General features: G+C 42.8%; 1 protein-coding gene across 1 annotated transcript in view; it reads left to right on the forward strand.

The window, feature by feature from the left end:
- Positions 1–15,353, forward strand: part of arhgap32a (Rho GTPase activating protein 32a) — a 127,115-nt gene that overhangs the window by 95,694 nt on the left and 16,068 nt on the right. The window contains exons 11-14 of the mRNA XM_061216560.1: positions 1,164–1,245; positions 4,406–4,456; positions 5,419–5,493; positions 14,489–14,638. Of these exons, the coding sequence (XP_061072544.1) occupies positions 1,164–1,245; positions 4,406–4,456; positions 5,419–5,493; positions 14,489–14,638 (358 nt within the window). The remainder of the gene's footprint in view (positions 1–1,163; positions 1,246–4,405; positions 4,457–5,418; positions 5,494–14,488; positions 14,639–15,353) is intronic.

The raw sequence follows: 15,353 nt of genomic DNA on the forward strand, positions 1-15,353 counted from the left end.
AAACACGGTCACTGATGAACCACTCTCAGTGTATCATTTCTGTAAACAAACAGTTTATTTTAGAAACCCAAATAAACCTATTCCCATTTAACTTTGCTAAAGCCACACGATGATGCATCCTCTACTGTCCTGTATCTTTGTGTAATCCTCCTTCACGTACAGTACTGCTTTTTAAGAGCTTAAGAGCTCAGCAGTAGTGCAGGGTAGGGTCGAGTGCCTTTTTTTAGGTAAGGATGTGGCGTGTCGTGCTCCTTTACCGTGATTCTACACACGACAAGCCTGTCGGGAGCGCTCTTATCTGGAAAGTGCAGTTCGAGAATATAAGAGTGTTATCTCGGCCTGTGATTTACGTTCGCTGCTTCTTGGAACAATACAAGGAAGTGAAGACCTTAAAAAATCAGCAGTGGTTGTAAAAATGTTTTGTGCCCACTGGCTGGGTAGATACCTGGAAGAAAGCCCTTGGCCAGCTTATGTTGGGTGCCCTGGCTTGGGAGACACATGGCTAGAATAGCTACAGACCCAAAGCACTGCTGATGGCAGTATATAACCTGTATAGTGTAATTAATCCTCTCTGGCAACTCAGGTCTAAATTGTATTCAGAAGAGAGTCCTCAATTAATTCTGCTGCCGGTAAGGTATTAGCTGGTAACATCCTCTCACTTGCATGTGAAACTTTGATCATGATGAGACACTTTGATCTTCATACCAAATATTTATCTAAGACATCTTTAAAGACAAGCTTGAAACAGAAGTTAGAGCAGCACTAACTTCCGCGATGTTATATACACGCAAGTGAAACAAATGTTTCGGGGGAAATTTGAAGGGCGGGGATGTCATTAAATAAGGAGGGGGATGTCGAATGAGGATCTGCGCTGTGAAGTGAAAAGATATATTATTGGAGCGCGACCAAAAATTGACAGACATTGGATGACATACTGGTACACGATTACGTGTAAACCCCAACCGATTTTCAGAAAGTGGATGGAAAAAATGAAAATACAGAAATATAATCATTTAAATTGTATTATTTTTATGGACTATATGCTTTGGCATATTCGTATGGTTCTCAAGAATTTACAACATTGAGGAAAAAGTACATTTTGATTTCAGCTTGTCTTTCAGTGGAGAGCTTTTTAATCTGCAATCTTCCCCTCCTCTCCATAGGTGGGCTTCTTTCCCAGCGAGTGCGTGGAGCTGATCAACGACAAAATCCCCCAGTCCGTCACCAACTGTGTGCCAAAGCCAGGTACCGTGCCACGTTCTCCCTCCCTCACTCCCTCCCACCCGGCCGGCTGAGGCACCTGATCTCTCTGACTCCAGTTCTGGTCATTCTGGGACACGCGGCCCGTTTGATGTTCTGTGTGTCGTGCGTTGCATCATGACAAGCTGCGATTCGAAGGCGCAAAAATTAATTTGCTCTCCGGATGTTCTCTTGCATCTGCTGGAATGCGTTTTTCATGTCTTCAGCGTGACGGCTTGAGGGCCAGATGAGGTAACCGTGAGATGCATTTTTTGGGTTTTCTGTGCTTTTATGTACTTTTTTAAAAGTGTTTTTTTCCCCCCTGATAGTTGCCTTTGGACCTTAGTGCTTCTCTGTTCAGTGCTGTGTGCGTCTCCAGAATGTGTGCAGCATGGCCAGTTCTAAACTACTGGAGGCCCTATTTTCTTTGTAGGCCCCCATTTGAGTTATATCCGACCTAGGGGCCCCTCCTGACAGATGGGGCCCTAAGTGATCGCCTATGTTGCCGATGCCTAGAACAGGCTCTGTGTGTAAGTGTCACTCTGTTGGGGTATAGCTAAAGTGAGGTCTCCTTTTAAATGTGTGTGTTTGAGAGGTCTACAGCTGTACCTGAATGCTGGACAGAGTCCATTCTCCTCAGATCCATTGGGCTGGGCTGGAGCAGGGTCTGTCTCTTTGAGTCAGTCAGCCCCCAGTGTGAACATCACTCGTTTAGCACTCGTTTAGTGTTTGCTTCTGGGTTGCTTCTGGGTCTTCCATACTGGTGTATCTGCTTTGGCAGATAGGGATAGGGTTTGATTCTTATGTGGGATAGGGTTCAATTCTGACTTTTAAGCTTGTGTGTGTCTTCACTTGTACGCACACTTGATTAAACACACGCTGCGACTGTATACACACACACACACTCGCATGCATGTGGATCATGCCATTTACATGTGTCCAAAACAGTATGAAATGTATGTTCATGTATATCTGTAGATTTCACTGTGTTGACATAATCTTTTTCCACATACACACGAGGTTGCTTAACTGTTCCGTGCCTATTTTTCTCCACCATAATCCTCCCTCCACCACCAAGTCTCGAGTTTTAACCGCTAGTTACAATCCGTTCTTTCAGTTGTGTATGAGAAGTATCACGCGCACAGTGGGATTCTTGTGTGTTGTTTGGCGTGCGTTGGTGACGCTCGCCATTCGAAACCCCCTGAAATAAGCGGTCCTGTGTTCGGACGCGCAGGGCTTTCCGAAGCCAGCTTGACGTCATGCTCGGTTGCAGCCGACGGGCCGTTATAATGACCCCCCCCCCATACACCACAGCCCCCCCCCATGTACCCCAGCCCCCCAATAACCACCGCCCTGCTTGTCCCGGCTGCTTTAGAGCGCTTCCAGTCTGAAAACCTTGACCCTAAATCATACGGGTTCATGGATGTAATTACAGATACGACTTTGGAAAAAAAGAGCAGGAACAGAGCGGGGGGCTAAGTGTACTCGCCCACTTAAACGTTTGGTCCGGTGCCAAAACCCGTACACAAAACTAATATTTTTTTGTGATGCTGGGCTGGGCATGACCCACTGCATCGCACGGTGAAGACGCACGTAATTGGTAGCTAATGGGCAGGCTGCCCTTCATTTGGCCCGGAAACAAAAATAGTAAAAACGCTCTTAAAACGGTGAGTGGAAAGTCATAAATCAAAACTGCATGAATCCAACAACGGAGAAAGTCCACGCGCAGAGCAGTCTGCGCTCCGACTCCCGGTGGTTCCTGAAGGAAAAGGTCATTCCTCTTTTAGGTCTGGGAGCGCGAGCTTTAGAAGGCCCGCTGGTCACGCAGTGGGTGGGCGCGGTGGGCACGCTGCCTGGGCGCACATCCAGCGCTGTCCAACAGGGGGCAGTGTCCCGTCTCCCGTTCTGGCTCCACACCTTCCAGTCAGACACTGAATATAATTCCCCAGGTCTGTGAAGTCATTACAAAGGTGCCCTGTGCCTTATAGAAAATAGAACTGAGTAGAAGACCAGGGGTTCCCATGAATTTATCTAATGTGACCCCAAATGAATGTTCTCAAACTTACACCACCCCAAAACCCCACCCACACGCACATCTTGTGCCTAACACCCCCCTTTAACCACGACTATACTATAAATCAACCACAACCTCTTCTGCCTCATTGTTTTATTATAGTTGGGTTGTAATGTTAAACATGTAGTGGCCTACAGTCGCATATTTGAGAGACATAAATGACATTTGATCTTTTTAAAGATGACCCAAGGTGACCCAATCCTGAAATCGAGCAACCCAACATGGGGTCCTGACCCTACAGTTTGGGAACCCCTGCTGTAGACAAAAGGTCAGGGTCAATAAAGTCGGTTCAGTGAGGTAAGGGACTGCTCTACTGTGAAAAATAGCTTTGGAATAGCTTTGAAAAAGATTACAATTCTGTATACCGCAGTGTGCAATGCATTGGCTTCTTTCAAAATTAAAACCTCCAAAAAAGAAACACATTTTGTATCATGACTCAGGGTAAATTGAATAGACTCTTAATGTTCAAGTACTCATGAAATTTTTCCCAAATGAAAAATAAAGCATCAATGCTTTTATATATTTAGAAAAAGGCTTCCTGGAGTAATAAAGTAATAAAAATCCATTTCAAACTTCACTGTGGGCTTTTACTTCACTGACTTTATACTTTTTGTAGGATCAGCACCCAGTTACCAGTGACTGTTTTGAGTCAAGCATGTTCCTTTTCATAACTTCCTGTAAAGTAAGGTGCCAGTACAAATGCACATCCCTTTGAGTGTGACCTGTTATTAGGTTATTATATACTGTATATGTTATAAGGTTCTATCTGAGTGGTTTGAGCTATTGAGCTTCCAAGATTCCAAGCAGATGCAACATTTTAAATGTAGCATTTTCTCATCGTTTTAAACCGTATTTGTGTGTAAAACCTCACACATTTATTTACAGTAGTGCCCTATAAACAACATTTTTATGACACCAACTCATTCAAGTTAGGCTCTCGGCAGGCTTTCCTCTCCGAATTTGTGCCTGTACTCCCACGTGCCGTCACCGTGCAGTGGGTGTGGTTATGTGTGTAGCCCACCCGTACGAAGCGGCGCTTGAGCCCTCACACCCCTGCATGTTTAACCTTATGCTGTGTCCTCCCCCCGCCAGCCTCACCCATCCCAGGACTGCGGCCCCCCACCTGGAGCTTCTTCCCGCCCTGTAGGTCCCAGTGCTGCTCTCTCCTCTATCCTTTCTCCTCTGCCCTCTCTCCTCTCTCCTCTCTCCTCTCTCCTCTCTCCTCTCTCCTCTGCCCTCTCTCCTCTGCCCTCTCCTCTCTCCTCTCTCCTCTCTCCTCTGCCCTCTGCCCTCTGCCCTCTCTCCTCTCTCCTCTCTCCTCTCTCCTCTCCTCTCTCCCCTCTCCCCTCTCTCCTCTCCTCTCTCCCCTCAGCTGTAGCAGTGGCAGAGCGAGGCTTCATCAGCCCAAAACAGGTGCTGCTTCCATGGTGTCAGAAGCTCTGATTGATAGATTATGATTGACAGTATACCGTGGCTGCACCTGTTTGGGGTTGATAAATTTCCACTCTTGCATCACAGCTAAACACAGCTTTACACACACATTGTTGTCGCTTCTATGTTGTTCATTTCTGTATTCAATGTGTGGATTCATATATTTAGCATTTAGTAAGAGCACATTTGTATTTTCTATTTTGAAAACTCTGCATTTTTGGTTAGTCTTGAATTATTTAATTGAATTACTTCCTTAAGTAATCAAATGTATTCCTTTATGTATTATATATATTTATAATACATATACATATATAATTATATATATATGTATTATATAATATTTCCCAAACTGTAACAGCTTTGCCAAGCATTCCAACTTTTCTTTAAGCCCTAATGAAGAGGCCTGGGTGTTATACTGCTAGTTTGATTTTGAAGCCAGAAAATAGTCAAATAGTGACGGGCAAACCTGGTACTGGTGAGCCATGTGGTTTGCTTTGCCTTAAAATCTTTTTATTTCACCGTACAACCTGCAACTCGGCCCTGGCTTTCCGGGATGGTAGTAGGGAATCCATACGAGGTCTTGGCCAGGCTGAAAATCATGCACTGCGACTGCCATGTTATGTAACTGAACAAAACCCTTCTCTCCCTCTCACCCCCACCACCGCCCCGCACAGATTTGGAGATGGACAGTATAAAGCAGGATAATGCATGGGCCTCCAGCCCCCTAAACTGCTATGGCCTGAGCTCAGGTAGACTATACCTCAGAGTCCAGATGTCCTAACCTAAAACTAACCCTGTTTGACTTACCCACCTACTAACCGTTCTCTGCTAACACCTAATACCACTGAGGTCTCCAATTCCTGTCTTCCCATAGAAACGATGCTTCCTTGCATGGATGTTTAGCATGGATGAGTTTCTAGCATGGATGTTTAGCATGGATGAATTTCTAGCATGGATGTTTACAGTAGTTCCTCCCTGGGTTTCTGTAATATCCCGGTTGGAAAGCCTAAATATGCACAAATATGCACAAATCTGCCCAAGTTGCAGCTTTTCTCAAAATATTCCACATCTACAGCCCAGTAGACCGGGTTAAGATGTGAAAACTGAGGGTTAAGATGATGAATGTCTGTTTAACCTTTTGTCTGTTTATAGGAGGAAAATATTGCTCTTTCTGTCTGGTGTTTTGTTTATTAATAAAAACAAATAATCCAAAATAATACAGTGTTGCCTTTTTGACCCCGCTTCCTCTGTCAGGGGAAGGCGTGGTAATGTAATTAAACTTGTGGAGCACTGGTTCATGGGAACACAGGCTATTTGAGTCGTTCCAGGTCTTTTCTTGCCCAGTACTTCAGCCACGGTTGTGTGCTGGGCAGCTCTCTTCATTGTCACTGTCTCTGTATTTAATGAAGCAGACTGCATGTGGAACACTGTGGTTTTGTACTGTCACAACTGCCTTTTACTAGGGCATTGTACCCGTGTATATAAACAACCAGCTCTCTTTCTCCTGTCAGTACGAGCAAACTGATAAACATGATAACCACGCTGTGCGTTTTGTGTGGTTTACCTTTTTGTGCGATGGCATGTGAAGTTGACTGCAAAATCTCATAACATGTTTTTCAGCTCCACTGGATAAGTTTTTCTCATCAAATAATATGATTTTTGTCTGGTTGTTTTCTGGCATCTGTGGGTTAATGGAACCGTATTTGCGCTCAAACTTCTGTGGACTCGTGCTGGGAATATGCTTGCCTCATCAGTTTTGGCTGTATAGCCTTGTTGAATGTGATTGAATGCAGCTGCATTTCACACACACACACACACACACACACCCACACACAGAACAGTGCTAATATTTCTCAATGTGGCCTCAATTTATTTGCTTGTGAGGTCCACATATGATCAGCATGCTGAAATCTGATTGGCTGTTCATCAGAGTAATGGGAAAATGGAGCGTCCTTTGAGTGCCTAGCTGTATGAAGTGCTTTAATACCCATATCTGTTGGCTTACATTTCAGTTGGTGAATTTGTGTAGTTCTCGTGTCTTTGTGTAGATTCATTAATAAGTAGAAAAAGTAGACGATGCGAGCTGGAATTTCTCATGTCTAAAGGCAGCTATTCGTAATTATATGCAAAGAAAGTGCACATTTCTCTATGGAATAAATCAATCCCCATGTATAAATTCCTCGCTCAAGCGCCGGACGAGTTGATGTTTCATTTTTATATCAAAAGAAAACTCTATTGATTTATTCAAGGAGACGATATGAAATTCTGTCTGAGAACACCACTAAGTTCTGTGCTTGGAAAGCGCGAACTAGCCTCCCTCCTCCGCCTCTGCCTTGTGTTCAATTTGCAGTAGGCCATGAAAGCCATGTTTCATCATTGACCCTGTTTGAGACCAAACAACTTTCAGAAACTTCCATCCTGAGTCACTTAAAAGGCATTCTCCCATTGTTAAGCCTTTATTGTCTCTCTCTCTCGCTCTCGCACGCACACCTCTGTCGATTCTTAAAGAAAAGCAGCCGTGAAACACTGCGCCACTTAGCTGAGCATTTCATTATTCCATGTAATACAGCGAGTTTAGGAAACGTTGACACCTCAGATGAATGAAGAACCATTATTGTCAAGTATGTGCCTAAAGAGACAGTTGCGTAATTGTGTTCGTCCTTCGTTGCCATGATACCTAATCTCTTTGACACAATGACTGAGTTTCGATATGAAAATACTGAAATAGAGGAGCGATGCATGTACTGTGTCAGGATCAAAGCTGGGCTTTGAGAAAATGAAATGGAAGAATTTAGTTTGCAATCAAGCCCAGTTCTTTAGCTACGCCTGTATGCTCCCATTTACTTTGATATGTACCATAGAAATTCACGGAACTCATTCCAGTTAGTCCACTGCTATTATCGTGCAGTAATTCTCCATTTTAAATACATCATTCCTTAAAACAACACAAACATGATTGCATTAAATTCCCACATTTATGATATGCCACACAAACGCACTCACGTTCACACACAAACGCACTCACGTTCACACACACACACACACACACACACACACACACACAACTCTCATGCATGCACGGAGGAAATGGGTGTCATAAGAAGTAATGCCCTGAGGCGATTGCTGTTGTTTGGATTTTTTGCTGTAAAAGCAACAAATTTTTGTTGCACTCTTTGAATTGAGATGGTCGTGTTAGTTTTTGTTTTTCCGTCAGAATATCAACAGTAACTCAAATGGTTTCATTTATAACAAAGACAAAATTGTAAGTCAATGCATGTACTGCATAATGACCTTATCAAAGCCTGTATGAGCCCGAAACGGAAAAGAAAGCTTCTTGGATTTGTAGAATTTGTGTGGAACAGGAGCAAACTAGGAATTTGGGAGAATACTTAGTCACAGTTTCTCCTGTTTTCCGTGTGCAGGGCATCTAGCCCCTGCATGAACCCTAGACCTCTCAGGCAGGGGCTGTTCTGTGTCTTTTGCCCTGTGCGAGTTGTGGTGAAGCCGGTTTTGATTGTAAACAGACACCAGAGGGGTTGGGCCTCCATGTGGAGACAGAGGCGAAAGGGGAAAGAGTCGCTCTCAAAAAGTACAAGCACAACAAAAAACCGTGACGCGGCGCAATACGATACATTCAAGTGACGGCCAACAGGAAGTTTATATTTTTTTTTCTCTTGCATCAGCATTTTCCCACCGTGTTTATTACGCGAATACACAGCAACATTGCTTCATGGTAGGTTTGTTTCATAAATGTAGCTCAGTTTTCTTTGTAAACTAGTTACTGAGCTGGCAGATATTTGTATTTGTTTGCAACTATTGGAGGGAACTGAGAGTCTAGGGGCCCGGGTGATGAAATGGCACCTTAGATAATAGCGACTGTTAACGTTTTGCTTTGGTTAATCTGTGAAATAATGCATTGCTACGTTGGAGGCAAATTGGTTTCATTGTGCATCCATCCATCCATCCATCCATCCATCTTAACCCGCTTATCCTGAACAGGGTCTCAGGGGGGCTGGAGCCTATCCCAGCATACATTGGGCGAAAGGCAGGAATACACCCTGGACAGGTCGCCAGTCCATTGTAGGGCACACACACCATTCACTCACACACCCATACCCACAGGCAATTTAGACTCTCCAATCAGCCTAACCTGGACTGTGGGAGGAAGCCAGAGTACCCGGAGGAAACCCACGCAGACACGGGGAGAACATGCAAACTCCGCACAGAGAGGCCCCGGCCGACGGGGATTCGAACCCAGGACCTCCTTGCTGTGATGCAGCAGTGCTACCCACTGAATCCATGGATTTTTCATTATTCATATTTTTAGCCGGGTAAATATTTGGCTCAAGGGATTTGGAGTTGTCATATATAACTTCTTAATAAGCTCTTATCAGTCAAGCTTGATTGTAGCTGAAGACAGTGGTCTGAGCAGTCCCTGTGTTAATACGTTATCTCTCTCTTGGGCAAAGCACTTTCATATTGTCTTATTGAATAATTCAAATAATCCTTTATTGTGTCAAGGATGCGCTAAGCATTTTATGTTGCGTTTTGAAAGCAGTGAATAAAAACATGTGTTATTATGAATCAATAATATGATATATCATTTAAGAGATCCAAAAATGGTTATTATTTAACTTAATCCAATCGAAGACTATTACTATTATGTTATATGGAAACGATTATATGTAAATGCTTACAATGCTGCTAATACTATGAGTTTTAGGACCTATGCTGCTACTACCACTAATGTATTAACAATTCATAAATGGCTGTTAAATTGTTATTACTGATAACACTTATTGTTAGCCTGTTATACAATATGCTCTCAGTGATTTATTAGGTAGTCCTGTACACCAGTTTGTTAATGTAAATATTTAATCAGCCTATTTTGTGGCAGCAACTAAATGCATGGAGACATGTTCAAGAGGTTCAGCTGTTAGAATGGGGAAGAAATGGGATCTAAGCGACTTTGACTGTGGAATGACAGCAGAAGTAAGTAAAATAATAAGTTAAAAAAAAATAAAAAATAGTCTATAAATTCCTAATGAATTGCTCACTGAGTGTAGACTGTTTTTACAGTAAAATTGATGTGCGGCTAGACACAACTCAAGGTCAAACAAAAAACTGCCAAGTTGTAAAGGCAACTTGAGTGTTAGTCAGCCATCTGTCCTATTTATTCTGTTTATTATTAACTGCAGTTTGAGCTGTCTGCACCTTGGGTGCATGCCTACGCCACTCCCAACTCTTATTGCCCAGTTCAATATATATATATATATATATATATATATTTTTTTTTTTTTTTAAGTAAAATTCTGTAGTAATCAGTTCCTGAAAGCAGTTGTAGTGCATATATCAGCATTGAGAGAGGAGGACTTTGAATGAACACAGAAAATTATTCTTCAGATGCACTCTTGTCATAACCTCCATTTACATTTAGACACAGAGCGCAAGGTCTTGAAAATATGAAGCCTCTCACAAAAATGGTATAATTGCCTGCTGGCCAGGGCTGTAGGGTTTGTTTTGCAGAGAAAGGGGTACTTGACATTTCCCAGACAGGTTTCCTCTATTCACTCAATGATCTTAAGTGGAAATGTCCTTCGGAAAATATCAAAATATTGAACATTTGGCCGGCCCTCACGACTACAAGTGGAATTTGTAATGATAGTGCGGACTGCCTATTGCTGTCATCAAGCTTGATGATAAGAGGGCTCTATGGTGTCTCTGGCTGAGCACAGTGTGTTTGGTTTCTGCTCTTATTTTTATTTTGCGTTATATAAATGCCTTGGATTAAAAAGAAAAGCAAGCATTTTAAACAAGTTACCATTAAAAAAAACAAAAAAAACAATGTTAGGGTAAGCACTGTTGAGAACCTATCAAGTATGAAATCGGCCTCCACAGATTTCTTCTCAAGCACTTTCCTGTTGTCTCGGCCATGGTTGACCCTCTGTGCGCGGCTTAAACAGAGACGGTCATGCGGAGGAGCTGTGTTTGGCCTCCAGCTATTATTCCACTTTTATTTAGTCCAGTAGATTTCACTGCTTTTAAACTAGACTTCATTAAAAACACGAGTTGCCACAGAGAAGTTTCTTTCAGCTGGTCTTTGATGGCCATAGTTGTGGTGGCTTGGATACATTTTACTCAGATTGTATACAGTATTGCCTTTACTGAACAAGCAGTTGGTACTATGGTACTTGAGGCAAACCTGTAACTTAGAGGCATTGGGTTTGGAGTGGCATTGTTGTACTCTTAAGGTCCAATACGAACAGAACTATGGTGGGTTCAACTTCAAAGTTTTCCATCAGCTGCTCAACAAGCCGCTTCTGGTCACAGCGAGGAAAGTAATGGAATGTATTCACGATGCTGCCTCCCCCAAAGGTGTCCTCATCACTCCCCTGAGCAGAAGCAAGCTGGGCATGCCCCTTCGGCCTTTTGAGAGTGTAGTTCTTGACCTGGCCACAGATTATGCGTGTTGGAAATGAAAAATGAGAGCAAGAGACTGGATCCACCTTCAGATTACCTAGCTCCAAAACTGCTTCTAGCACTGTTGATTAATCAGGAACTGTGTCCAGAAACGCACTAGAATATTATTGCATACTATTGGTAGCCTTTCCATTTTATTAGGCTGCTTCATCAAAAACTTGCTCTTGACTCACTGATTATAGACGGACTCAGTATGACGTTGTAAACAGAGGGGTGTATTTCCAGTTTTTTGGTCTCAGTAAACTAGGAAGCCTACTTCATAACTGTTCATTTCTTATTATACACAACTACTACTACTTGGCATGCTTAGTGGTGCCAAATTAAGATTTGTACTAACTAAAATGTGAACTAGCACGGAGTTGTCATGCGTATAATGAGACCATTGATAGACTGTCTGTGCAATGGAGCAATTAGTGTGTGTGGGTATGTGTGTGTGTGTGTACATGCACATTTCAGCTGGCAACCTCTCTGTAAGCACAAAGCTGAGTTTTGCTTGGTGCTTGGGGGCCTTGGATCTTTAAAGACTGTAGCTTTAGCTATGGCCTTCATATTTTGGGGAATATGCTGAGAATTCTTCCTGTAGTTGGAAAGGAGTGCCAGCAGGATTATGGGCTACTCCCAATTCTTGACTGGGAAACCGTGTGCCTTGCAGACTCGGAGTGAAAAAGAGAATATTATTCTCTGGTCTTAGCTATACTGTAAGAGCTGTTCTCTGGGGAATACTGCTTCGAGTGTGAGGCAGATTATTTAAATCCAGTCCAGTCTCAAAAGGCAGATGTGCTTTGTAATTTGGGAAGCAATTTCTTTTCACAAAATGGCCTCCGTTGAAATCTCTGGCCTATTTTATTTTAATTAGTGCATGGCAGTATATCTCCTTCTGGTCCTGTTTGGATGAAATATCTTGCACACCTGAGAACAAGGTAGATGTCCAACCAAGTTATGGTGGCTCTGCTGTAGATGAAACAGGATGAAAGAGCTTTTCAGTGGTTTCACTCTGGATCTCGTACAAGGAAGTTTCACATCAGCTAAAGTCAATTCTGTCAGTAGAAAGACCCTTTTGTTTGTTCCGGTATGTGTGCTGTTGTTTGTATTCCAAGCAGGATATGTTTCATGCCATGAAAAGATATTATATTGCATGGGCAATAAATAGCGCTGTGTGGATATGCATTCAGGCAGTAAATGGGTCTTTGTCTCCTCACGACTGGACATTATTAAGATATCATTTTGAGCCCTCTTTGCAGTCCTAGGGCACTATAAAACTCTTGTGCTTTTTTACACCAATTTTGCATTACTAGCTCTGCTGCTGTTTTTTATGTGGGCTGGGCTGATTCTTTGCTTCACAGATTGTTGGTGTTTTGGAATTAGAACCAGCAGGTGTGCTTGTTAGTAGACCAGTTTCTGGATATTGTGTAGCTTTTACAAACACCCTCTTTAATGTGGAAAGTCTGCGATTAAGTCTCCTAGTCTCCTAGTGGCCTAGCAAAGATGAGTGATGAGGGTGCAGGTTGAAAGAGAGTTTTTCTTTACAGCCAGAAAACGCAATTGTCCAAACATTACAGGTATGAGTCATGTAGTTTTTTCGAAATATGTCTACTCGTTTTCAGCACGAGTCTGAAATTCGATAACTACACGTGGCAGACATGGCCAATAAACCTAGTTTATGTGCTCACTTCCTTTGTGTGCTTGTACTGTAATCACGTCTGCAAGCTTGACCATGTTCGTGTTGCAGGCAGAGCATGCTGGGATACATTGTGTTGATGAGGTATTGCTGGTTTTGATCTAGTCATAACTGGTATCTTGGTGGTGACTGGTATACTTAAATTTATATACTACTAACTGCTTTCTCATATAGTTTCTTGTATGTACGGTTGCTTGCTTTTGTTTATTGTATTATGTTTATTGTATTATGTCAATGTGTTATGTATACGTGACTAGACTAATAGGTTTCTGAGTGTCCTAAATTTGATCCTTTAGAAAAAGCTTCTTGCGTATTGTAATGGAATTCAGGACGGTACTGAGCCGTGGTATGAGTATTAAATGGTTGGGTGAGCAGTGAAAATGTACATGCCCTTCACAGACTGCCTTGTACAACCCTGAACAAAGTATCCTGTTTTTTTTTTTTTATTAGACTGATTATTCAAGTCAGAATATCCTCTTAAGATGGACCGATGGTCTGTGAAACAGTTTTCATCACCATCTCCTTTAAATATCACCATATTGGAGTGCACTTGTTTTTTTTGCTGTGATATAGTGAATGTATGTGATCTGCTTGGAATCTTCCTAAATGGCCCAAATCACTTTCAAATGTTATGGCTTTATTCTGTAATTCAAACTCCTTGAACCTCATACTTGTTTTTTTTCCACCCGTCACACCATCTGCTGTTTTTCCACCAGTCTCCAACAATGCCACTTGCAAATTCCTGGCTTTGGCCTTTTATTTGTGGAAGAGAGTCTGTCAGAACTGGCTCAGAGCAAGGCCCAAATGTGAGCCATTAAGCCCCTGGAAGAAAACTCAACTGTTTTTACTCACTGCTTTCATAGTCATTGAGTTCGAGATTAATCGGATACTGTACTGTGCAAAGGTCTTTGGCACCCTATATTTTTTCATTTAAATTTCATCTTAAATGTTTTTCAAATTTGAGATTTACAAAAAAAAAATAAAAATTCAATGTTACAGAGAAATCTTTTGTATTTTATTGAATCGAGTCACGTAAATGGTGAAATAGTAGACTTTTCAGATTTAAAAAAACTTGATCGTGGCTGTCTGGAATCACCTGGAGAGCCAGGTGCAAGCGAGACTCTTGCACAGCACTGTATGTCAGCATACCAATGCATTCTACCAAGCATCAAGCCTGGATCAGTTTGAGGATGTATTGCCCTGTTGGTTGCAGTTTAAGTTGATCCTGAATCCGATTGTTTAACCACATTTCCCCATCCTACATCAGCCAACATGGTTATCATTTCCTGTGGTTCTGGCTTGCATTGTAGGGTCACTCTCCACAGACATGCTGTGTTAACAAGCTGCCTTCAATGACTCAGTAGCATGGCTCAGTTTCACTAAACCTCTTTGAGTCTCTCTCAGTCCCTTAAAGTCTTTTTTCCTTGATGTGAAGTGGGTATTCTTCTTGGCAGATTATTTTTGAGGAAAATCTCTGCTATTGCTAACATGTTAGTTCATGGAGAAGCTTATCTCTCATTCTCTCCCTTTCGCCCTTCCTCCCTCTCCCTCTCTCCCTCTCTCCCTTTCTCCCTCTCCCTGTCCAGTGTCTAAGAAGCACGGGAAGCTGATCACGTTCCTGCGCACCTTCATGAAGTCGCGGCCGTCGAAGCAGAAGCTGAAGCAGCGGGGCATCCTGAGGGAGAGGGTGTTCGGCTGTGACCTGGGCGAGCACCTCCTTAACTCGGGCCACGACGGTGAGACGTCCTCCTCACCAAACCAGGCCTGGGCTCTGACCGAGGCTCCGCACCTTTCCCAAACACGGTCTCTCATCAGGACTTAATGCAAGAATCCCAACCCAAACATAGTGTGTAATGGGGACTAAACAAGTATCCCAACCCAACCATTGATAACCAAATACCACGTAATGTAAAAACCATAGTCTCTTATAGGGACTTAACAAGTATCCCAACCCAAACATAGTCTCTTATAGGGACTTAACAAGTATCCCAACCCAAGTATAATGTTTTATGGGGACTTAACAAGTATCCCAACCTAAAAGCAGGAGGGAGCTCCTCGGGCATGTCTAGGCAACACACAGTCATAGAGAGTTCAAAGATGGCCACAAGGCTTTGCACATTTTGATTCATTTCCCTCCATTTATCCCCTGGGCTAGTTGGCATCCCCGCTTCAAATCCTCTTAAACCCTCCCCCACCCCCCTTTGTTTTTAAAAGGTGCTTCACGCACTGCTGACTGGAGGATGTGGCAGTTACAGTTGGCAAAGACTTGACCAGGCCTGACCATTCCAGCCCGTGTGGCTGTGGTTGTAGGATTAGTCATCTTTTCTTTGGGTTTTTATTTCGGAGGAATTTTTCGGAAAGAATGCATTATGCCTTCGTGTTCTGCGGTTACGTGCGTTTAATATTTTTTTGCAGTGCCAGTAGTCGGACGATTCATCTTTGTCACACTGC

Source organism: Conger conger, chromosome 13, assembly GCF_963514075.1.
Source record: "Conger conger chromosome 13, fConCon1.1, whole genome shotgun sequence".
NCBI classification, from domain to species: Eukaryota; Metazoa; Chordata; class Actinopteri; order Anguilliformes; family Congridae; genus Conger; species Conger conger.